Source organism: Tauraco erythrolophus, chromosome 12 (assembly GCF_009769465.1).
Source record: "Tauraco erythrolophus isolate bTauEry1 chromosome 12, bTauEry1.pri, whole genome shotgun sequence".
In the NCBI taxonomy this organism is placed as follows: domain Eukaryota; kingdom Metazoa; phylum Chordata; class Aves; order Musophagiformes; family Musophagidae; genus Tauraco; species Tauraco erythrolophus.
This window is the reverse complement of record NC_141476.1, coordinates 15311711-15336411: the sequence shown is the minus strand read 5'-3', so window position 1 is coordinate 15336411 and position 24701 is coordinate 15311711. Positions and strand designations below refer to the sequence as shown.

The following is a 24701-nucleotide window of genomic DNA, read 5'->3' as shown; positions in this document are numbered from 1 at the left end:
ATCACATGCTTAAATAAAGATATATGGGTTGGTACATTACTTCCAAATTGGAAAAAAAATGGATAAGATAGTATAGTGAGATGTACTCTTTGCCTGGTAAAAGCTGCATACTGAATCCACAGAAAGGTTCTATCTTAGCAGCAAGTTTATGCTAAGAAGGGATGTTTGAATGACCACATGAAGGATTTGAACGTGTGTTTATTGCATTCAGTGGGTGCAATCAGCTGTGTAATAGGCATATTGTTAAAAGAGTAGTATTGTTATTTAAGTAAGTGCAGTGCTAAATTTGATTAGAAATACGGTTAGGCCTCCTAAAGCGTTTCATTGCTCTCAGATGATCTCCCATGGTTCCACTCGGTACAAATATGTAAACTACATGAGTTTCTTTAGTAGAAACATGCCGTCTTCTGTGGCTCCAGAGGAACTTGAATTAACAGAGAGGTAAAATACCTTTAGGACTGGTAGATGTAAGTGTCACATATGGCAGGCCATGGCCTGCTCTCTGTATCTGCACATTCAATACCATTGATTTAAATGGCTCTTTTACAACATCACTTGAATACCTGAAGAAAGCTGAACATTGCCACTGCTTGGAATATGTGAATTGACTAAATTCCAGTATCCCTTTGCTTTGGCACATGCTCTGATGTTTGCCACGTACTATGGTGTCTCATGTATGTGTGTATCTCTAATTCACTTCAAAGCACATAGAAATAAGTGCCCTAGATAGCAAAGTGTGTGTGACATTTTAAAATTGTGCTATATGCTGAATTCATCACAATGACAGGTTCTCATTTTTACAAAATGTCAAGGATCAGAGCTTTGCATATGTTATAATGAAATACTGTGTGGATAAGGGTTATGAATGCCAGCTTTAAGCCCTGGCTAACCAAATTTTTACCTGATTTTTTTTTTTTGTTTAAGAATTTACTGGAGACCATGCTAATTAGTATTTCTTATTTACTCTTACAGTTAGGTATTCATGGATATGCTTTTGCAATTACAAACAATGGATATATTTTGACTCATCCAGAACTTAGGCCTTTGGTAAGAATACTATTTACTGTTCTATTTTATCTAGCTATATGTGTTCCATTTGTTTTTATTTTAGTGTGAATAATGTAATAATATTTATTAAAAAATTAAGTACAAGAGACCAGTTACTTTATATTGCTATGTAACACATTATAATTCTTGGTAAATTTACCTCTGGAAACAAAGTTTAGCATGAAAAAAAAAACAAGGAAAATAAATATACAAGTTGTTTCTGCAAAAGATACAGGCCTCCATTACTGCAAAACGGCAAAGCCCAAAATTGCTATAATTATGTTCATTTTACATTGAAATGGAATGCTGGAATGCTCTATTGCTATGTAATAACCCCTATTTGTCATGTTAAAGTGTTAAAGCTAATTTAATATATGTGCAGAAATTTCAGAAAAGCGTATTCTTAAGCAAAATAGGGGCACAAGGGATTTTTGTACTAAAAGAGAAATAGCAGCAAATTTTACCTTTAGTTTTCCTTATCATCTTGTTTGCATTAATCACAGAAAGAAAAATAGAAGTGCCTATTACGCAAATGTTTATCAACTTAACACCCTAGAGAACTGGTACATTCTTGATTGCATCATTGTTTAGAAACAGCACTTGCAAGTGTTCCATCATTATCAACTCTTTGCAAAGCATCAGTATTAATGATTCCACTGCTGTATACACGTGGATGCCATATGTATTTCTCATGCAAGCACTTCAAGTACTGTCTGATTGCAACAGTATTTTAGTAGAAAACAGAAATATTAATTGGATGGATGATTTCATATAAGAATAAAATTATTGAAAAGCATGATTTATTAAAGTCATTAGCATATGTGATGTTTTCATTCAGCAAAAGAGTATGTCTTTCTAAGATTTGGGCTAGGAATTACACACTTAATTAACATTTGTATTTGCACTTATTGTTTCCCCATTTATTTTTTAACTGGAGTAGAGCTTATGAAAAGTTCAACAGGGGGACTTCCATGGGTGAATGGAAAACATTTTCTCAGTAACTTCACTGTAAAACAGACAATCTAATGGCAAAGTAGACATTATAGTATCTTGGAAGGAATTTAAAAATAAATGGGTTAATTACCATTTTTCTTCTGAGAATATCACCCATGATTCTGGACAGTTGAATTTTTCACAACTGTGGAAAAGATAATGATACCTGTAGAGAATTTGGCAAATTACTGACCAATAAGCAATACAATTCTCAGAAATGGCTCTTACAAATTACCCTACTGGCTTTTTTACCATCCCAGTGGTGAGTCACTAAAGCTATACGTCCAGGTATAGACAGCTCAGACCCCAGTCAGTTAAATTAACGTGCTCCAGTGAGTTATTTTTTTCACCTCTACACTCCCCACAGGTGATTTCTCATAATGATGAATTTTGTATCTTCTAGTTTTATGGGAATTAGCACCTCTGCTACCCAAATATGTAAATACTAGGGAGTGAAAAACTTCCAGCCTCGATACCTAAGCGTTTCACCCTGCAATCAAAATGGTTTTGTCTCTACAAGATAGTAAATATTTGAGAAGCATGTAAGTGTAGGATTTATAAAATTGGTTCACCACACCTAGACCCATTTAGTCCAGAATCCCATTTCTAGCACTATCCCAACATGAGGTTGTTCCTGAGGAAGATGCAGGAACTGAGTAAGAGGGTATGGAAAAATCTCGCAACAGTCAGTACAACTTTGAAGAATTTCAGACTGGCTTCTGCTCATAAGCGTTTCGTTCTGACATTTTAACGTTAAGACTTATTAGCGCAGTTCCCTCTGTTATCCATACTAACATTCTCATTTTTGTCGGTCCTCTTGACTTCTCATAGTGGTGAGTTTTCATATTTAAACCATTTTATGCAGTTTGATTTTGATTTTTAAATTTCATTAAAGTAGTTCTTATATTATGAATATGGAAAGCAGAAGCTCCTGATCTATTTTTTTTTCATTTCTTACTTTGTGTAATAATTTGTAATTGTTATCTCATTGAATCTTCTCATCACAATAAACAACCAATATTTTCAGTCTTACTGTAATGTTTTTCCACTCTTTTCTGCATTTTGTTGTCATGTTCTCTGACCTCTTATTTAACCATTCTTCCATGTTCTTTCCTTTTCTGACTGACATTGCCTGCTGAGCTTTATTTGGTAACCATAGCAGAGAAAAGGCAGCAACAAGGGCTGTACAAAACCTCTTTAGAGCACCTGGATTATATACAAAGATTTTTAATGCACCTTCAGGTCTTTTCTGCTGCATCTTCACTGCCTTGTTACCTCAGCTAGCTCATCCTTGTCAAGCGACTATTTGTGTAATTTTGCTTTTATCTCATATCTAGCTGCACCAAAACATAACCTAAAAATTGCTTATAAGAGCCAAAGTTACAAGCACACTGACTAGATCTATAATTTGACTGTCATAACATTCTGCATCTTTTCCTACGATTTGTACTTGGAAATCTGCTAGCTCTGCTTATGTTAATTCACCTCAGTGGTCAAAATTCTGAAATAAATGTTGTTGTGCTTTAATGTAAACTTTTTATATTAAACTTTTTCTTTTGTGGGAATTTTTTTTTTATATTAAACTTTTTCTTTTGTGCTCCAGTGTAGGGAGCAGTTGTCTTCAAAGTTTTTAGCTGATGCAATGGAAAATGTGATAAGGAATTGGTTTTAGTTCATGATTGACCACTACCTTCAGAATAATTTTTCTTATCTCTGTATATGTTAAAATCCACTTTTTTTTTTTTTTAATATTCCATTATAAATGAGATACAACTGTATCAGTTTTTATAGCATTCCACAATTTTCAGAATACTAAAATCATGACTCCTAAAAATGCTTTTGAAATCTTCAGGTATCACAGGTACCTCTGAGAGCCTAGCTTTGCAAGCCATAGGAAAGTTGCCCATCTACATTGCAAGAGTTTGACAACACGTGCATTTGCTGTACTGTCTCTTTTTCTTCTGGTAAATTACTTCCTTCAAAAATATTAGTTTTTATTTGTTACAGAATAGATATTTTAATAAACAGAAGGTCATGAAATCCAGGAACAGTGGATAGCTTTGTTAGCCTGGCAAAGGGTGTTAGCCGCTTTCCTTGTTTCTGTTGTGTCGGCACGTTTCAGTGAGGCAAAAGGTGGTTTTCGGTTGCTGTCCCTCGCCCCCGTGTACATCCTGTAGGCACTTACCTCATTGCCTTATACACCAGCCTCTCTTTCAAAAACCAAAACGTTGGGCAGTAGCCCATAAGCCGTCAGCTACGGGGAGCTTGATGTGATATATTCATGGTCTGTTCATTTCATTTTTTTGGAAGAGTCATTTTTGCCTCTGCGTTCTGTCAGTAGTGTGCAATGGGAGTCTTCTGTTGACTTCAGTGGAGTTTTTGAGAGTGAAGTGATTGCTGGCCCGGGCCCTTCGGTTAATGTTGAAGGCTGAATCCTGACACCGTTGTAACTAGTGGCAAAACATTCTGTGAAATTTGTGACCGTAAGAATGTGAAAATAGGCATGTAGGACTGGAATTAGATAGTTCACCAAAGATATTATCTAAAATTATTTGGGTGGGTTAGAGTTTACATTCTAGTTACATCCATTACTGACTTGATCCACGCTGGTTTATATTGCTATTATATTTTCCTATTGTGATGTAAAGCCTAGAATATTACTAGATTCCCGAGTTACTATCCCCAGCGGCCATATCTGTTAGTTCTGAAGCTGACACACTGCTTTTTAAGAAATTGTCTTATGGGACACTGAGCAGACAGGCAGGATAGCAAACAGTCGCTGAGGAAGAGTGCTTCCTGTTGCACCAGATTTTTATCTTATGCTGACCAGTATATTTAATCATTAAGATAGCTACATTTTTGTGCTGATTATCCTATTGGGTTTATGGTTTAAAATGTTTTCCTTGGAGATTTCCTCTTGTTTCTTCTGCTGTTTTTTGAATAAACTTGGCTTTCAGTTAGGATGACCGGTTTTTGCGTGCACATGGGCAGCTGGTGGGAGTAATTAAAGGAAGAGGAGGAAAGTACTTTCTAAGTTGAAGGTACTCGTAGAGGTTTATGACAGTTTCTGAAGTAGCTCCCAGACTTCCAGCTCTGGTCTGGCTGGAAGTTTTCACGGGTGTCTATTGCCATGGAGGGACAGGAAAGAACTTTTGGTTACATTCCTCTCTAAAAGACATTAGGAGAGCGAAGAGTCTTGACAAACAACTTAATAAATCATGATAATCAAGCAGTAAGGAATCCCTTGGGAATTCCTTTTGGAGAATAAAAAGAGCGAGCTTGTGAGGCCTTGCCAATTAAACGACTGAGTGTAAATTACTCATATGTTTCACATACACAGAAACTCAGATTTTTATCTCCCTCCCTTTTGTCACCGTTTTCTTCCCCAATCCACCTTACGGCCCTGTCCGGGACCTCCCCCCGGCGCTGCCCTCGGCGGCGGCGGCCCGCGGCTGCGCTGCGGGGCAGCGGCCATGAGGTGGCGCCCCAGCACCGCCCAGCACCGCCCAGCACCGCCCAGGGCGCGGCGGGGGGGGCGGGGGGCGGCCCCAGTTGCTGCCTGGGGCGGCGCTGGGGGCACTGCAAACCGTAGCGGGAGGATGCGGGAGCTCGGCTCAGCTGGAATTTAAATGAAAAAAATCCCTTTGTCATCTTTCTGCTGTATTTCAAAGCCTCCCCTCCCCCCCCCGTTTTTAATTACATAGCGATAAGCATGTTGTAGATATTTTTACACGTTATACCCTTTTTAGGGTGCGTTTCCTATCAAAAACACTCCATTGGTAACTCAAGAACTATAGCTGATGCTAATGATATTTCAATATTTTTTTGTTTAATATTGCTGTATCAGAATGACCCTATATGCTGCATTTTGATTAAAAGTCTACGTTTTTGCAGAGTAGCATTTTATTTTCCACAAGAGAATATTTCAAATTGCATGATGGGATTTTGAATTTTATTTAATTTAAAACCACGGCTTGCTGTTTGGGAGTTCAAAAATGCATTTTGAGATTTTCAAGGCGGTAACTCAGTTCCTGAGGCTTCTTACACATGCTTGAAATGCGTACATGAGGACAAAGTTTTTCCTCAGTGACGATTATGTCAGATATAATTGCTGGCTTTTCAGTATCCTATTAGCACCTGCAGTGTGCTAGGTGTTACTCCATTAAATTTTAAAATGTAAAATATGTCATGATGATGTTGTAGTTTGCCAAAGAAATGAGCTTACTGAATGTAAGAGATGAGCAGTAAACAAGTGGTATATACTTTTCACATACATTTAAAAACAACCACCATATTCATTGTGGCTGATCGCTCATTACAGTAACTGTCATTGTGTAGTCTGTTAAATGTTGGTGCCAAAGGAAAACTGCTTTCTTGGGAAAGTGCAGTGAGGTTACAGAGAAATTAAGGAATGCCACAGTGTCAGCCATAGTCACAGATTGACACCTTTGTCAATCTTATCTGGTGTTAGGGGTTTGTACTGTTGCCTCTCAGTCCTAATGTTTGTGTGGTTTTCAATGAATAACAGCAAGATTGCTAGTAGGTGTTGTGAAGCCTGTGGCTTTTCTGATTCGTAGTTGGCAATGGAGTTTATATTTTTGCTCAGGGAGTAAAGAGAGATTTTGCTTTCAGTAATTATTAGGTTGATTAAGGGTTGAATATTCCAAGTTCCTGAACAAGCATCTCAAGTTTCTTAATTAATTATACATTTAAAGACCAATGTATATGTTACAGAATCCAATTGCATCTTTTATTCAGATTCTACCATTTTTTCAATACATGTAAGATTAAGAATGTGTTATGACTTATGAATTAATATAGTAACATCCATGATGGCTAAGGATTTTGTAATGTTTCTGAGTTTGAATCAAAATTCTCTATCTCTCTGAGATTGAGGCATATATTCATACTCTCTACATAAGGCTAGTAATGATTTTTTGAATATGAATGCTCATTTTCTCACTGTAAACCAATTTGATTGATGTATTGCTTTCCTTAAAGTGATGCATATCTTTATTTAATTTGATCAGTATTAATAGGGAAAGTTACACATAGACGTCAAAGCCCATGTATATATCGCAATACCCTCACCAAAATATATTTGTGGTTTAGCTGCTTGGGAAACTTACCACTTTAAACTTAAAATGTTGGCTGTCACGATATATCGTATTAAGCTAAAGGACATGGAGTATTTAAAGATTGCTAGATTGGTATTAAGTCTTTTGTAGCTGTAAATTCTGGGAAAATTTGTTTCTCCTAATACAGAAAAACAGAGAAATCCAAGTCTCAGGGGAAACATTAATGCCCCACTTAAGCAGTGTTAGCCTTTCGTAAGCAGCAAATCTCATTTCTCTCTGGGGAGTCCCGCCTGGAACGTAAGATAACCTACACTTACCCTTGCTTTATTCAGTGACTCCATAAAACTCTACAGCTGTAGCTGACAGCAGAATATTTAAATGATTTGAACAGTGTAAATGCCTCACGTTCATTTAAATAACTGAAGAATTCAATCACTTGAATGCCAATGATTATTCCTATTGGAGTTTACATTTCAAAAAAGACAGCCCATCTGAATCCCTGTGAGAGCATTAAATTGCTATCTAATTAGAAGTGCAAAATTACATATATTTAAAAGATAATTAAAGGTTTGAAGGCTGTTGAATAACTGGTTGCACATATAAATGAATCACTGAAAATTTGTTAGCAATATGTGAAGCTTTCTTTTATTCCTTGCTTTCGGCTTTGAAGTTAGGTATAACCGAGCTCATGGGTTTAAGTCTGGTAGTATTAAGATAAAGGCAGATGTTTTTAATTATTTCTACTCAAACCCCAAATAATTATAAGCAGCTGCCAGTTTTACATAATCCCAAATGATAAGGTCCGGAGAATGCAAATAAAATCCTAAATAGAGGGGTTGTTTTTTTCAGAGGAGTAAATCACATACATGTTGCATTGCTAATCAACTGCAATCCACCTGAAAATGTGAGCTCAGCCAGTGTACTCTGTCTAGTCTGTAGGTGCGTGACTTAAAGCTGGTTTTTTAGTTGCTTTTACCTCACCCTGTGTATTTCCATATTTTGTTTCATCAATTTAAACATTACTACAGCATTTTTAATGCAAATGCATATGTTATGAGTGTAAATAGAGTAATTTAAATACATGTGGCTTGAGAATTATTTTCTTCTATTACTTTGCTAGAGTGTTCTTCTGGGCACATGGTACATCTAATTTTTCCTACTTTTTCTCTGTCTGGAAACCTAAGATTGCATTATTCTCTTTTCCGTAACGAATGACATGGCTCCTGTTGTCAGCTTTTCTCTGCAGTATTTCTGCAAATTTTGTACTGTGGCAGTTTTCACTGCCATCTGGCATGAAAGATCGGTCCAAAATAACTGTTTTCTACGGCCAACCATAACCTAGGAACTTCTGGATCAACATCTTAAATAATAAGCTTGTCATGAAAATCTCTCTTTGGAAAGGGAAGCTATTCTTCCTATTTTCCTGAGAAAATAAAGATGTTACCTTTTTTTAATAATAAAATAAGTAGCTTTGTATAGAAAGCAACTTTGGTTTTGACTGGACACCTATGAGTGTTCTACAAATTCAAGATTAAGTGCAGATCAATAAAAGATTATTTGAGGCTGCACATCATGAAACAAAAGTATCACAAAAGACAAATCAGGATTATCTTTCAGGAAGAAAAATCCAAATGAAATAAAGAGCTTAAAAGCCAAGCAGTAGTGATTTCCATTGAGATAGGATGCTGCTTCACATGTATCCCCAGGCAGAATATTTCGGAGCTATGTAGTGCATGGTGAATGAAAGCTCAGTCACTGCAGGTGATGTTATATAAACAGGTGAAGCAGTGACAGGAATTTTTAACTTTTTTTTTTTTTTTTTAATGTTAGAGTATGAATCAGTCTATTGAAGTGATCTCTTCCCCTGACTTCTCATGACCTTCCACTATATTTCCCATGATCTTGTCTTTAGCCCGTAGTATTTAAGCATTTTATTATAGAAGTATTATTTTATTAAAGGACTAACGTTTGAGGGACTTAATCTATATTCAAAGGAATTTGCAATTTGAAATTACTACAATCCTTATTGAAAAGTAGGAAGTGCGTGCCCCCATCCCCTTCCTTTCTATGCACATAGAGCATCGTGGCTCTTTTTGGAGAAGTGCCTCACTCGGGGATGTGTCCCCCTTTGGCGCCAGGAAAGGAAGCAGCAACGTACTCCTGCCGTATTCTATGCAAAGAGCAAAGAAGAATGTGTGAAGGACTAGTGACAGAAACAGATGATTCTGCTCCTAAAGTTGGTGTAAACCGAGCTTTCCCCTTGAACAGTCACCTCAATAAAGAATGGTGTGACTCAGTAGGAATTTATGCTGGGATGGGTTTCTGGTAAAGGTCCCAGTATTGGACGTTTTATTGACCATGTAAAGTCAGGTTCAATGCAGTTTCCATTCAAAGAGCAACAGTCTGTGCGTTATGTCAATCAGAGCTACACTAGACCATAATAAGTGGTAACACTAGTGTCTAGAATCTTAAAGCAGGGAGGTAGCTGATAACTGGCTAGACCAGGGAATTGCAATGACAGTGTGTTCAGTCTGTGTCTGTTTATTTAAAACTGTATGGAAAAGTGTGGGGGTTTAGTTAATGATGCTTTTCCTCTGGTATTTGTTCATTCAACCTTCCCTATCAAACTTTGTAGACAAGCATACCTTAACAGGATGGCTTTATGTGAGTTACAATTATACATGCAATCGTGTTGTGTATTCAATTATGTAAAATTCAAGCTTAGCAGAACATATTTGCATATGTTCAAGTTTGTCTCCTCTAAACAAAAAAAATTGGGATCATTCTCAAATCCTGTTTAGATTAATACGTTATCCTAATTTTGAAGAACTAATCCAAAAAAGTGAAACTTGATTGATGCTCCATTTTAAAATTGGAGGAGTATTTTTAGTTCCCCAATTCCTTACTTTTGTACATAGGATAGTAGTTTGGCAAGGAATAGCTTTCCCTTGAAATTATTTTACCTCTCTAGCTTTTGGTTGTTGTTTAGTAGATGCTTTCTTGCTATGACATTTTCTCACAGATGATTCCCTAAGAGTGGCTAAGCAAGTTCCATAAATTTATTGACTCTTCCAAGGCTGCTATCGCAGCAACTTACGCTCTCCTACCTCCCCGTTATCCAGATGGAGCACGTTTAAGAAATTCCAATCACCTTAGACCTAAGGCTTGCAGCTGTTAAGATGTAGCTTGCTCCCTCTGTGATCAGATTGCTACACTCTGACTTTATAAACACGTGGCAGGTCATATTCAATGCAGCTGGTTTGGGACTGCTCGTGTTAAAAAAAATAAATAAATAAAATATCAAAGCAAAGGCTTTAATAATGGCACATGTAAATGGTTGTATTGGGGGTGGTGAAAAAACGTGATTCAGTCTGTAGACAGTACACGTCACGTTGTTTGAATCATCCAGTGCTATAAGAATTTGGCAAGCCTCAAATAAAAGATACTGAGTAAGATAAAGCTCATTCTGACTACCAAACAAAATAATTTCCCGTTTTCTTTCCACAAGCAAAAATACGTTGAAGCTATCATGTAGTTTTGAGCAGACTAAAAGATTCTGGTATTGCAGTCCAGATATTTAAAAATTTTTAGTTGTTTCCCCTCCCCCCTCCCCCCCAAGGATTAACTACTATATAATATCACCACACGTTTTATGCTGACCAAAGTAGATTAACAACACACAATTTAATTCTAGCTTTTCCTCATGCACTTAAATCAGAGTAATTTGGTAGAGCTCCTAGTTTCTAGCTTTCCCAGTGGGTCCCTTAACAACTTGTTTCAATGCTGTATAGTAATCTTGCAGATGGGTTTGGCTTTAGCCTTCAATCAGTATTTTACAGTTCACCCTGGAGTCTCAGAGATAGAAAGCTAAATTAGGTTTGCTACCAGAAAAAAAGGTATAGATATCATTTTTAGAAGCTAGTGAATTGCTTCCATGTCCATGAATAGTTTTTACTAAGAAATCAGTTAAGCAATAAAACTAGAAAGAAGCCAGAGAAGAATGGCCAATTGAACAGTAGTGTTATGAAGTATTTTATATTTGATCTACTTGCATTTATGTTTTTGGCCCTAGTTACATAAGCATAAAGATATGTAAATTTACTGCTGGGAGTAAGGTAATATCTTCATGAAAGAATCCTCAAGTAAGGATTTGCACATGTGCCTGAGAATGCAGTATAGCCCAGAAGCTCTTCAACATCTGTGAGTAAAGATGTAATTAAACATTGGAACCAGTACAGGAGCTGTTTGCTCTACTCAGATGAACCCAGCTAACTTCTATGTAACACTTTTCAGCTCTCAGTATTTCAGAGCTTGACTGTAACTATTTCTGTACTAGAATGACTAAATCAGATCAAAGATTTGCTTAGTTAGTTGGTGCAGCCACAGAGAGTAGACATAGTTACTCCTTGTAAAGATTAAAGATAATATTGATAGAGCTGCAGTCATAATGGAAGGCTCGCAAAACACAGCTACAGAAATCAAGCCCTGCTAATGAACTGGACGTTATCCTCTCATATTTTATTCTTGGGAGATTTAACCACATTGGCTGCAAATTTTGTACTTCAGTATTTGGGTATAGTTATCTGTTTGGCTATCAGAGCTATCATATAGCAAGAATTAATTGTAGCACGGAGCTGCTTAAATTCACAGTCTAGTGTATAAGCATGTTCTGAAAGCAGAAATTCTTTACATCTCTCTAACCATCTGTTGAATAGCATTAGCCCAGAAATAGATAACCTTGTTGTTACAAGAATGGTGGTTTCTAGCAGAGAGGCAAGAAAACCACATGAAAGTACTCTTCAATTGCATCTGCAGGAATTCTCAGAACTTAGTCGAAGACTTACACCAACAGAGTTGCTAGGAGTTTTTGTTATTCAAAAGAAGAATGAGAATCGACTCAGGATTTTATCCCACATAGTTTCTCAAAAAAATCATGTGTAGAAATAATTGAAGCATCCAAGTTATTATGAGCAAAAATTAAGGAGGCTCAGTGAAACCTGTGCTAGAAGAAACTTTACAGCGGTACCAATATCTCAAAATCTCTTTGTGATTATGATCCAGTGTCAATATTTTTAAAAGCTTGTTGTTCTTCATGAAGATTTTGTCATGCCTATTTTTATATACACTGGTCTACAAAAGCAACTGTGGGATTCACATGAGAATCTTTTAATTTAAAGAGGAAAAAGTCAGAATGGAAATAACTGTCTTAATGTCTCCTGTCGTACTTCATAGGAAGACTTGTGGCTTTCCCTCCCACTTATATACATCATAAAAGATAAAGACCAGATTTCACATTGCACTGATCCTCTCCCAGACTGTATTTTTTTCAAATATATTCTCATAATTTTTCTTAACCTGTTAGTGCTTTATTCACTGATCTTCTTCCAGAATAAGGTTTTTGTTCTTACACTAGTAGGCTCTCTGATTTTGAATGTTCAGCAGAGGGCAGAATTTCCTACTGTATAAACACATCAGTGTCAAATGAATTTGTCACTAGAATGTTTATTTTAAATGTGCGATTTACAGTGTAACAGTGACTAGTGATAAAACCCTATAAATTATCATTATGAATATACTACTTTTCCCCCCTTGAAGTTGTAGATAAAATGTAGTATCAGCAAATGTTAACACCATACTTCCCACGACTTGCATCTTATCTTGTTTAAAGAGAAATGGGTAAACATTTTGTTGATAAGATTATAGTAAATATAACTTCCTGTACAGCTGAAAGAGCTAGTTTGAGACATTTAACATGAACTACAAGCTCAAGGTTCCATGTATTTTCCATATGGAGAGAAGGCGGCACAACTGCTGAGTTTGACTTCCCAGTGTGTCCATCAAGAAAAGCTTAGTGTCGTGGCGAGAGATCATGCAAATAATCGTGTGTGATGTAGGTTTTTAGTTCACAGATAACATTTGTGCAGCAATGTGGTGCACTTTGTATGGATTAAGCTACCTACTGTTATGTGTATTGCATACAATCAGCATGCGTCCAGCACTTTAAAAAACCTTCTGATACAAAATCTTTGTGCAAATAAAACAGGACGTGCTAAATATTTCACCCTTTTTATGCCAGTATGAAGAGGGGAAGAAACGAAGAAAGCCCAACTACAGCAGTGTGGATCTTTCTGAGGTTGAGTGGGAAGACAGAGATGATGTGGTAAGTGGTGTGTTTTAAAACTGTCCAAAGACATTGTTGCATCCCACTACTGTACCTGGAAGCTGTTTTAAGTAGCCATTAGGCCACCTGACTGCTCTCAGGAAGGGAACGGCAATAGCCCCTTTTACTTCATTCAGAATTTTATAACTATTTTGTATTGATTCTCCCTTACATACGTATATACCACAAAGACAGATTCTTGGTATCTTTGTAAAACTCACCACCCTTCCATTCTCCATGCATCCCATTGTGTATTTTTGCTGGATAGCAAATATAGTTCTGGAGAAGGGAATATAATCTCTCTTAAGGGCTGGCCCAGACAACTGTTGAAACTCAGAAATGAAGGAATGAGTTTAACTTCTTTCCATGAGATCCCTCTTTCCTTAATGGAAGTAACGAGAGCTGTTTTCCTTAACGTACAAATCAAAAAACATCAGACAAATAAACAAAATTGGATTCTTTGACCTCTGTTCGGAGCACAGATTCACTCCAAACTCCTAATTTCAGACATATGGGTAGCTGCAGAAGTATGCGTTCTGTATCTATCAGCTGTTATGCACACAATCCTTCCCATTAAACTCGTTTTTCAGTACTCCATCTACTCTGTACTTCACTCTTTAAGTTATTCTTTCTTACCTCGCAGGCTCAGCCTTTTCTGCAGTACTGTATCAAAAGCTTTCCTTATGTCCATGGCTTAACCTTTGCCTGGTCTTCCTGTTACTTCCTCAATAAATCTGATTTGTTAGGCATGAGTCGTTTTGTGTGAATCTGTGCTGACTGTCCTTAATTAAATCGTAACTTTCCAGGTGTTCCCCTTGCTATCCTGTAATTTAGTTTTTCCCATAAGTTCCCTGCTGCCAAAGTCACGACTGCATGTCTGTATTTTTCATAGATGTCTCCTCGATCCCTTCTCAAATGTCAGTGCTGTGTTAGCTTCTCTCAAGTCCCTCATACCTCTGCTGTTGCAGAGAGGTTTTGAATATATCCATGGAAGGTTCCCATATTTACTTTGTCATGTCCTTCCGAAATCTGGGATGGATCACGTACATTTGCCCCTAGAGTCTTGTCAGTCTTCAGATGTACTAATTTCTTGATCCCTGTTCTGACGTAAGTCTATATTTTCCTTCTCCCTTACAAAATATATATCTTGCATTCCTCCCTCTCTCCACCCCCTTTGTGAATAGTGGAACAGTTCATTTATGTTTTAAGCAGTGTCTGTTTCATCAGGTGATAGATTGTCCTCATCCTCTCCTTGGAGGCCATCTTACTTCCTTATATAAAGTTTTGTGTTGGAGTGCACACTGAAACTTTTAAAAATATTTCTTGTATAGCTTTGTGCAGTTTTGTGTGCATATGCTATTTAAGGGTTCCTAATTAGATTTTCATATACCGTAGCAGCCTTCTGCAATCTTGGCAATCACATTGACTTCATATTTTGTACCTTGCCTTTTCTCTTATCTTTGATCACGTATTACTCAACCTGTTCCTCTGAAAATGACCTTTTAAAATCTCCTCTCTCCTTTCAAATGTTATTGCTGTAATTAAATACAGCTTTTAAACCTTCATGATTTTTTTTATTATTATTTTTTCGCTTTGGTTTGTCTTTTCCCATTTTATTTCTTCTAATACTTTCTCTGCTTAATTTTTATGGTTCTAATCCCTCATTTTTAATCAATCTTAGTAGAAATTCATTGGTTCAGTTAATGTAACATTGAACTATTTCTATGACATTGCAAATTAAGTTTTATTTATAATTGAGATTCTATCTGAATATATATGAAAGCAAAAAGTCCAAATTCATCTCTTTGTGAGTATTTCCTTTGTTTGAGACCCCTAAGCTCTGTCACCTTTTCTCAAAATTTCTAGCAAAAATCGGGTTTTTTCTATGTATAGGCTGCAAAAAGTTGCATTTGAAATTTTGATGAAAGATACATACGTACATTTTATCTGATTCTTTCCCTTTCACCTAAGAAAAAGTTTGTTTAAAAGTATTTTTTAATTATAACAGAGAAACAAGTGACCTTTTCAATATTTTCATCTTTTGAAGGAGAAAAGAAGTTAATCTACATTACAAATAGACTCAATTGAGCATTACCATTGTAGAAAAGATCCAGGCCCATTGCCCAATATGTAAAAGTAAAAAAATAGATAAATCGTAATTGAAATTAATTTTGGTAAGTATTTATACATAATAGAAAAACCCTAAATATTTTATTGTCGCTTTGGAGCAGCAGTAAACACAATTTTCAGTACTCACATATATTACAAGTGTGTTATAGTGACTTCCTTGAATGATGCCCATCTATTAATGCTAATAATTCACTAGTGCGTGCCTGAATAAGTAGGTGTTCTTTGATAAATAATCCCCCAATAGATAGGTATTTGTCTTGGTTTCAGCTGGGACAGAGTTAGTTCTTTTTAGCAGCTAGAAGAGCTCTGTGTTTTGGGTTTAATCTAGGTTTCATTATGAGAAGAACGCTGATAACTCACTGATGTTTATAGTTGGCACTGAGACCTCAAGGACTTTTCAGCTGCCGTGTTCTTGCCAGTGTGCAGGAGCACAACAGGCTGGGGGGGAGCATAGGCGGGACAGGGGGTCCACAACTCCCCTTATGATTTGAACTTTAGATTTAGGATTGAGGGCCAAATTGACCAATGAAGTATTCCATATCATGCAGCGTCATGCCCAGTATAAAAATGAGGGTTGATTGGAAAGAAGGGCTTTTTTTCTTCCAGGGCTCTCACTCTTTGGACTCTGGAAGTGCTGTCTTTCTCTCGCTCTCTTTTCGGGCCTCTGGCTCATCTGGGGTTGCAGTGTCGGGACTTATCTGTTTCGGGATCATTAGTATGGGCCGGGCTGGGCTTTGGTAACCGGGTCGTGAGCAATTGCACGGTGCATCAGTGTTTGCATATATTATTATCATTATACATATATATATGTATTTTCATATATTATTATTAGTAGATTGTTCTTGTTTCAACCTGCGGATCTCTTTCCCTTTTCCCCTTTAATTCTCTTCCCCATCCCCTGAGACTTGGAGGAGGATGAGCGAGCGGCTGTGTGACGTTTAGTTGCTGGCCAGCCTAAACCACGACAGTATTATAAAACAGCCTACACATCTACTGTTTGATGATTACCCACCAAGTGTTTTCTGAAAAAACAGCAGGCTAAATATTGTAGAAAAATGTATTAACATTCCAAATGTTGTCCTAATACTTCAGTAATGCCACACACGAATGGAGACCTTCATGCAAGTATCTAAATAGGAAAAAATGCAATGTCAAACAAATAATATTTGTACAGCTATTTTTAAAAGTAAGTGGGGTATATCATTACAAGTTTTTTGTGTTTGTGTGAAATAATATGGAAATCATTTATACCATGTTACTGAGACCTTCAGAGGGGCTGGCAGTCAGAAATGCTAATAGAAGAATAAAAAAGGAGATATGAAATAAAGTAATATTGCATCTACAAGCCGTGTCATTATTAGCGTTAAAGCTAGAAAAAGAATGGAATTTGAAGGAAGTTCTGTAGATTATTGTAATGAAATCCATCTCTTTATGCAACTTTTTTGATGTGAGGATCCAAATACGTGTGAAAAAAAAGTGTGTTATTTTTGTTAATCTTTTGTAATAGACAATTCCTTAATATCGTTAATTTTGAATGAAAATGATGAATATTGTGTAGGAGAGTTAAAACTTTGTGAAGTAACTTATTGACTTGAGAGCTACATGTGGCTCTGCTTCACTCAAGGCCTTGGATTTGATGTTCTTGTTTTTTTCCAAGTTTGGGTAGTAAAGCATTGTTTATTCAACTGTAGAGGAAAAGAATTAATGTATTCATGTAGCTGCTTTTAATAACATAGACTACTACTGGTATATTTTTCTCCCATGAAACACTTATAAGGAAGCTGATTAAGATATTTTCTTACTTTTTACCACACTAATTTAATGGTTACATAGTTTTCCAAGAATATAGAATGATCTCATACTATAGCGGTGGAACTGGGTTGTTGGCAATTGTTTAGAAGATGTTTAGTTGAAGGAGTAATAATGCCTATTACTCTGAAGAGGTGAAGAAGTGAGTTTTCTCTAGTCATCCAATAAGGCAAAGGTGGCAGAATTAGGGTTAGAATTTTTTTCACGATGAAACAGAGTTGGTGTAATTATATATTAATCAGTTCATTTTCTAGGTTAATAATACCTGCTATCTTGCTGTTACTGCATTTTATTAGAAATAGAAATCTTAGCATCAGCTTATTAAACTGACAGTCTTCTTCCAGCAAAGTTTGGGAATACACAGTACCAAAGGCAAGAAGTTTCAATTTGGACAGAAACATTTTTCTCATTAACTCACTTCTTAAAATTCTTCTATTATAATTTCTAGCTGAATGAAATATTTTTTTTCAAAATAAAAAAGACCATGAATGAATGTTTTGGGGCTTGAAGCCAACTGAGGCAGTACTTATTTTATGCATTTGAGGAGGGCTCTTCTGCAGAAGAGCTGAGAAACCAGATTACAAAGCCAAGAAATGTAATCACAGCAAGCAAAAGAAAAAAAAGCAGAAAAGTAAAATTCGATATCCCACATGCAGACTTGATCTTAAACACTACTGAGGGTTTGGAGGCCCTTATAGTAAATCTACGACTTGCTTGAGGCTTGTGGGAGGAATGGGTCTTAGACAACTGCAGGCACGAATAGGAGGAAAATGAAAACCATGTTAAAGATAAATGGAACTGTTCTGTAAATGTTAGAAAGTAGATGGTTAATTAAGACCAGCTCTCCAAGTCCAAAACCACAAAACTTAAAATGGGAAAATATTTCCAGAATTGCCTATTATGCATTGTTAAAAAAATCTACACTAAAATATATGCTTTATTTTATACATGCCTCCAGCTAAAAATTATTCTTTTACACTCACTGACAGAAGAGTAAGACTGTTAATTTAAATCTAGATGCCCCAGAATGAAATTTAAAGAGCTGCAAAGTTTGCTCTTTTTTTGATAGGTCAGCTATGCTTGACTTGTTCATTGAAATAAAACCAGATATTGCACTGGCAGGTTTGGTCATTCTCTTTTCACTTCTTACTAACTCAAGAAGCCTGCATGAATATGACTGTCTTCTCAATTTTTCATTAAAATCTAACTGAATTGCCCAATCTGGCGTAAGGTACTACAGAACAGAAGATATTTATTCAGCAAGAACACGACATCCAAAATTGTGTTCAGATAGATAAGCAGTAGGAGAGACATAAGACTGCTAGTTTTGTCAATAGTATTCTGCATTTTGAATATGCCTGAAGAGGGAGTGCACATTGATTAGCGATAGTGGATTTTCCTATTGAATGAAAATTAAAACTAGGAAAGATTTATGGGTGCTTCTCACTGCAAAAAAAATCCCACAAGTATAGCAATTTCGCTTTGTAATTGAAAATATCCTGAAACAACCACCTTTCTGCATCTGTTCTGTTAATTAAAAACATAAGCAAAAGAAGTCACTTCTTCCGTTCTTGAATCTAGAAGCATTCAAATAAAATGCTTCCATATATGGATGGTATAACTCCTAAACAGTAACTTTCTTATTTCTTCCCTAAAGTTCTGAACAGATAAATAGGCAAATTCAGAACACTAAGGCTGAGGATTTCTTAAAAAATGTGTCTTGTCATTCTTCAGTTTCAGCCCAGAGACTTTGCTCTCAAACCAGCTGTGTTAGGGTAGTGTGTACTCATTGGTAGGGATGCCGCAGGTCATTTTGGCTTATAGACCTTGTGGACAGTTGTTGTTTTTTTTACTCTTCATCAGCATGGCATGTTCACCTAAGAGAGCTGCTGTGTCAACTGGTGTCCTCTGGGAGAAGGCTATTCTTTCCTAGGGAGCAAAGAGGTGCGCTAAGGGAAGACTTTTTAGAGGTGATGGGTAAGGGACTTTGCAGCACAGATTTGGGAGCCTGCAGCTCATGTAGAGGCTAGAATAAAAGTACTGAAAAACACTGTTTGTGGTAATCTAAAAAGTAACAGATTTAACTTGCAGAGCAGCAGGTAGATCATTGCATATAAACCCTTTTTCATTTATTTTCTGTTTTCCCTAGCTGCTATGAGTTTTCGGTTTATATAGTAATGAAACCTGGTTTTGAAGGGGATTTAAAAAGGTTTTGAAAGGGATTTAAAAGAGTGACTTTGAGAAGGAGAGTTCCAGGCCAAATCTTAAAGCTATAACTGACCTAGGGCTTCCATTACAGAGATAAAATTCATTACGTTGCAAGGGGTGCCCGGACACCCATGGACAACCAGAGGAAATCACAGAGCACTGCAGCTGTGTGTTCTCATTGGAACAGGTTGCTGATCAAATGGACTGTCATTCTTTTGCTAGATCTGATTTCTGATGCAGTTAGGATGCAGTTTCTGGTGCTAGTTTAGGATGCAGCCCAATGTAAAGTGTCAAGCAGTAGCAGAATGAATAGTAGGGTAAGTGGAGTTTTCTCTTTTTTGATTTGTTGTTATATGTGTAATTGTTGATGTGTTTAAATACTGAGCCCTGGTCTATCTTCAGCTAAATCTGGCTGGGAACTTATTTAGTCCTTATCTTCCTTTGCAGTAACTGAAAAATGGTAATCACAATGTTTATCCTACATAAGATCCAGATTACTACACAAAGAGCTATTTCACTATAGAGGATGATGAGAGGTCCTATTTTATGTACCTCAGCAACTTGCCTGAATTTGTGCAACAGGAGTCTTGGCCTATACAGTCAACAGTAAAATCTGTGAGGGCGTTGTATAGTCTGTACTAGAACTACTGAAAATGAAGAAATTAAGAAAATTCAGTACTGCTTAGACCAAAGAAGTATACCAGAGAGCTCAGAGTTGAAAGAATTACAGAAAATGCAAACAAAGAAATTGACACACATTTCTTCATTTCAGCTCCGAAATGCAATGGTGAATCGGAAAACAGGGAAATTCTCCATGGAAGTGAAGAAGACAGTGGACAAAGGGGTACAATGTATAAAATATTATTCCAACTAAGTATAAAGCAAGCAGTTAATTTTAATTTTTTTTTTTAAGATTACCGTAAAGATGATTAACTGCAGGTTTTTTTTTTCCACTCACTGAACTTAAACATTGCTTGTAATTTTATCAGTGACTAACCACTTGATCTTTTGTACATTTGTTATAGCTTACTAACTTCTTCCCCCCTCCTCTTCTGACTTTCTTGTTCTGAATCTAGAAGCGGGTTTTGGTGATGACAAATGACTACTATTATACAGACATCAAGGGTACTCCATTCAGGTAGAGCCGACCATAATAAATGGACTTTTCATCAGAATCATTGGACTTGCATTTGTACAGAGCTTGTGAACTCATTAAAAGCTCATCAGCAAAAGTTGACAATGAAATATCCCTGGACAATGCTGAAAATAGCAAGGAAAAGGAGCCTACCAGCATTCCTTTCAGCTTTTCCAGGGATGGAAAGTTTGTGCAAGCTCACACAGGCAAACTCAGTGTTTGTCATGGCTTACGTTTCATTAAAAAAATATTCAGTTGAGGTTTACATTGAACGAAAGGCTTTTGCAAGTACTTGGAGAGCTATAAATACTATAATCCATTTAAGCAACTACATATTGAGCCCCATTTTGATTTTTTTTCCCACAACAAAAATGTAATGTAAAATGAGATAATATTTCACTCCCAATTTGAGGTTTGGATATTTTGTTTCTCTGAACTACCTTCAGTGTATTTGTGTAACTAAAACTGAGTAAGTCAGCCGTGTTATTTTGGCATACATTTTAGGAGGAAAAAAAAAAAAAAGAAAACAAAGACAGGAAGTCACTTTAAAAATGCCCATATTTGAATTAGAAATAATCCATTAATAAAAGAATTCTAACTGTATCTTATGTTTAAAGCAGATGGCTGACAGTTGCAATACTCAACTGAAATTTTCTTCAATGGAACCATTTCACAGAACTTGAGCTGTATTTCCACATAGAGAAAATATAGGCACATTTCTCTGATCTCTAATGCATGTGTGTATTCTAGTTAAAATTCACACATGGATAGAAAACTCAGTGGGGTTTTTTTTGCTTGTTTTGGCTAGTTTTTTGTTGTGTTTTTTAATTTTGTGAGGGTTTTTGTTGTTTGATTTTGTTGTATGTTTTTTTTTCCTGTGACACCATCATTCGTATCCTGTTTAGTAAACGGATATGAAGCTACATATATACAAGCAGTGTGAGTTCTGATTCTCAGGGCAGAGTTATAGTTGGAAAATGGTCCTACCTTTTTCAGCATGGTCTGTATCTAGTTTTGATGGGTAGGAGTATAGATCCAGGAAGACAGCAAGGGCAACATTTATCAAAATATAAACTGTAGTGTTCAGCGCGTTTCCAGATTGAGTCGTTGATTGCAGTAGGTACATTCTTGGAGTTGGCGCCTCTGCATGTACTTGAAGTATCAGTCCATGCAGTTTCAGCCTTACTGATTCCCGGCAGGTTCCTAGCCTGATATAATCCTCTTGAATGACTGAATGCCAGAAGGTATTCTGTGTCTAATGAGAAGAGACATAGGATCCCCCAGCCAATTCATTAAACTTGAATAGTTTAAATGGTAGACTAAAAACTAACCCAAAACTAGGTGCATAATTCTTGAGAGTTTGTGAAGCTGAAGTCAAGGTGAAAAAGTTAAACTAGCTGAAAATACAAATCAGAAAAATGAGTCCAGGAGGAGTCATGATGCTGTTGTCGCATATGAAATTCTTTCCTCTCAGTAGCTCCATTGATTCCCACGCTTATGTCGTTTCTCAACAGCTTAGTCTGATTTATGAAAAATTGTCTCCATTGTACGGCCACGGGCATGTTCAAGGCTCAGCTGAAGAAATCTCATGCTGGGTGAACAGCAGTGAGCTTAGAGGGACTTGTTTATTAGTTTGCCAGAGAATAATGGTTTACTGCACCTCTAAGCACACATAAATAGAGCTGATTGTTGCAGGCACATCAGAACTGAAACAGCATTGAAGCAGCTAGTTGAACAATAAATATGATCAGTGAAGTTTTGGAAACAAACAACTTTAAAGGTAATCGTAGTACATTAGCTGGAAATGTTAGAAATTAAAATAGTTCTGAATATCTGTTATTGTTTGTCTCACAGACTTCAAGGTCTGCTTTATTTCTTTGCACAGTTTAGGTGTGGCTCTCTCTAGAGGACATGGAAAATATTTCTTCAGAGGGAATGTAACCGTAGAAGAAGGTAAGATACCTTCCTTCTCATGTTACTTATACAGTAGTTTTATTGTTGATTTGGTAGACCTAAAGCTTGTATGTTTGTCTGTAGATTCCGTAAGAGAATTAGACTTTTTTTTTTCTTTAGAAATCTTCTACTTCATGGGATTTTTTTCCCTCATTTCTATTTAGCGTAGTCAGACTGTTTGTGAATCGTCTTTAGATGGGCATTGTCTTCCGTCCTCTCTCAGTGCTCCAGAGAATCACTCAGGATCCAATTTTAATTATTTTTTTGTGTTTTGTGAATGAAATGACCACTAAGAGCACTGGATATGGCTTTTTTGTTCACAGAGTATACATCATGAAGTCTTACAGAGCTGTAACTACTTTGGGCACTATCTACAGAGATTTACATTTTGCATTTTTATAATAACAGCAGAAGCAACTGAGGGAAAAACTATTCTTTCTTTATGGTTTTACTTTTTGATAAGTCCACAATTAAAATGAGTGGAGGAGTCAACTGTGAGTGGTGATGAAGTTGTTTGGCAAAAAGATCAAAACCAAAGATTCCGGAAGATGAAGGAACAGCAGAGACATTTCAGCAGAGCAAAGAGAGGATTGAGAAGTTTTAGCAGTTGCTGAGCAAAAGATGTTTCAGTAGCGGAATGCTTCCTGATTTTATGCTAAAGTCTCCACTTTCAGTTCTGCTGCTTGTTTTGTCAGTGATGTTAAGCAAGATAGTTAATTTCTTCAGGTCTTTATTCCTCACCTGTATTTTGGGACATTAGTACATTCTTTTTCCCAGGAGAGATGTAAAAAGAAATACTTTAAAGTTTGAGTCACTTGCACAGAAAATACATGTCTTGATAGAACAAGTGGACAGCAGGAGACATGGAGCTGCTTGCTCTCCAAACTGTTCCCAACGTACCTCTCACCTGTTTTTTTTTAATCCAGCCATACATCTCAGCCAGTCTGTCTGATATCTTCTCCCAGATACATCACTAGAAATGTTAACACAGCCATAACTGTTCCCTTGCTCCCACTCTTACCTTCACTGACATCTCACTATCCTCCCCAAGGACGGTAATTGTAGTTCTAGTTTTGACTTCTCTGCTTTCCTTAATCACTGTAGCTGTCATTGTTTGTTATGTACTTAGGGGTTTTAAACCCAGACCCTGCCTTCTGAACCCTGTTTGCTTATTGTCTATTGATAAGTGTTTTAAGAGATTTTAAAATTGCCAAAGTACATTTTTATTGTGCTGTATAACTAATGATATAGTTTTTATTTACAAGCATTTGAGGACCTATTAGCACAATAAACCTATTCTGAACGATCCAGTAAATTGCTGTTTGTGTTCATGGGCTGTGTGCTTAAGTTTTGAGGGAATTGTTCTTTTTAAAGAGGTTTGTTGGTTTATTTTGAAAAGAGAAAGAGAACAACTCTCATTGAATGAGAAGTATGTACTTTAGCATAAAGAACTTTACTAGCCAAATAGAAGGAGGTAGTACGAATAGGAGTCTTTTACCATTGTGTACTTCTCTTTGCTCAAGTTTTCTTCTGAACTTCAAATATATTATGTGAGCAATTTGTATGAGTTAAACATATCAGCACAGAAAAGGTTTTTCCTACCTTTTCAGTTTCAGGTCTGATTTAGTTGGCTTTTGCCAGCTTGTTAGACCCTAAAGTGTATTTGAACATCATTTACTGTAATTTATTACACTGTGGTAATAATGCACTTTCCAAGAAGGAAGAGTTTATGTTATGGAGTGTATGTAAATAACCATCTGTTACCCAGACTGCTCCCTAAATAACCCATTATTATTCCTGTTACAGGTTTACATGATTTAGAACACCCTGATGTATCTTTAGCAGATGAATGGTGAGCCTTAAACAAAGCATGAAATTGGTGTCTGTTACCCTTCTTGGTTTCCTATGGTTTGTGCTTGCAGAGCCCCATTCTTTATGTTCAAACACAAAGAGACATCATGCTTATACATACTAACATTTTGATGTTTTGATGACATATTCACAGGTCCTATTGCAACACTGACTTACATCCTGAGCACCGTCTAATGACTCAGTTAGAAGCAATTAAACGCTACCTCACCGGAAAAGAGCCATTGCTCCAATGCAAGTATTTTGTTAAGTATGCATGTCATAGGCTTCATCTCAGCTGAAAACTGTTGTACTGAACCTTCTGCAAAATTCAAAGCTA

The 24701-nt window shown here is 36.6% G+C and overlaps 1 protein-coding gene across 3 annotated transcripts in view; it reads left to right on the top strand.

The window, feature by feature from the left end:
- CACNA2D3 (calcium voltage-gated channel auxiliary subunit alpha2delta 3) overlaps nt 1-24701 on the top strand; it is a 445975-nt gene that overhangs the window by 328699 nt on the left and 92575 nt on the right. For all 3 annotated transcript variants that reach the window (XM_086618882.1, XM_086618881.1, XM_086618879.1), the window contains 7 exons: nt 973-1047; nt 13195-13278; nt 20198-20269; nt 20502-20563; nt 22446-22513; nt 24320-24365; nt 24519-24616. In XM_086618882.1, the coding sequence (XP_086475008.1) occupies nt 973-1047; nt 13195-13278; nt 20198-20269; nt 20502-20563; nt 22446-22513; nt 24320-24365; nt 24519-24616 (505 nt within the window). The remainder of the gene's footprint in view (nt 1-972; nt 1048-13194; nt 13279-20197; nt 20270-20501; nt 20564-22445; nt 22514-24319; nt 24366-24518; nt 24617-24701) is intronic.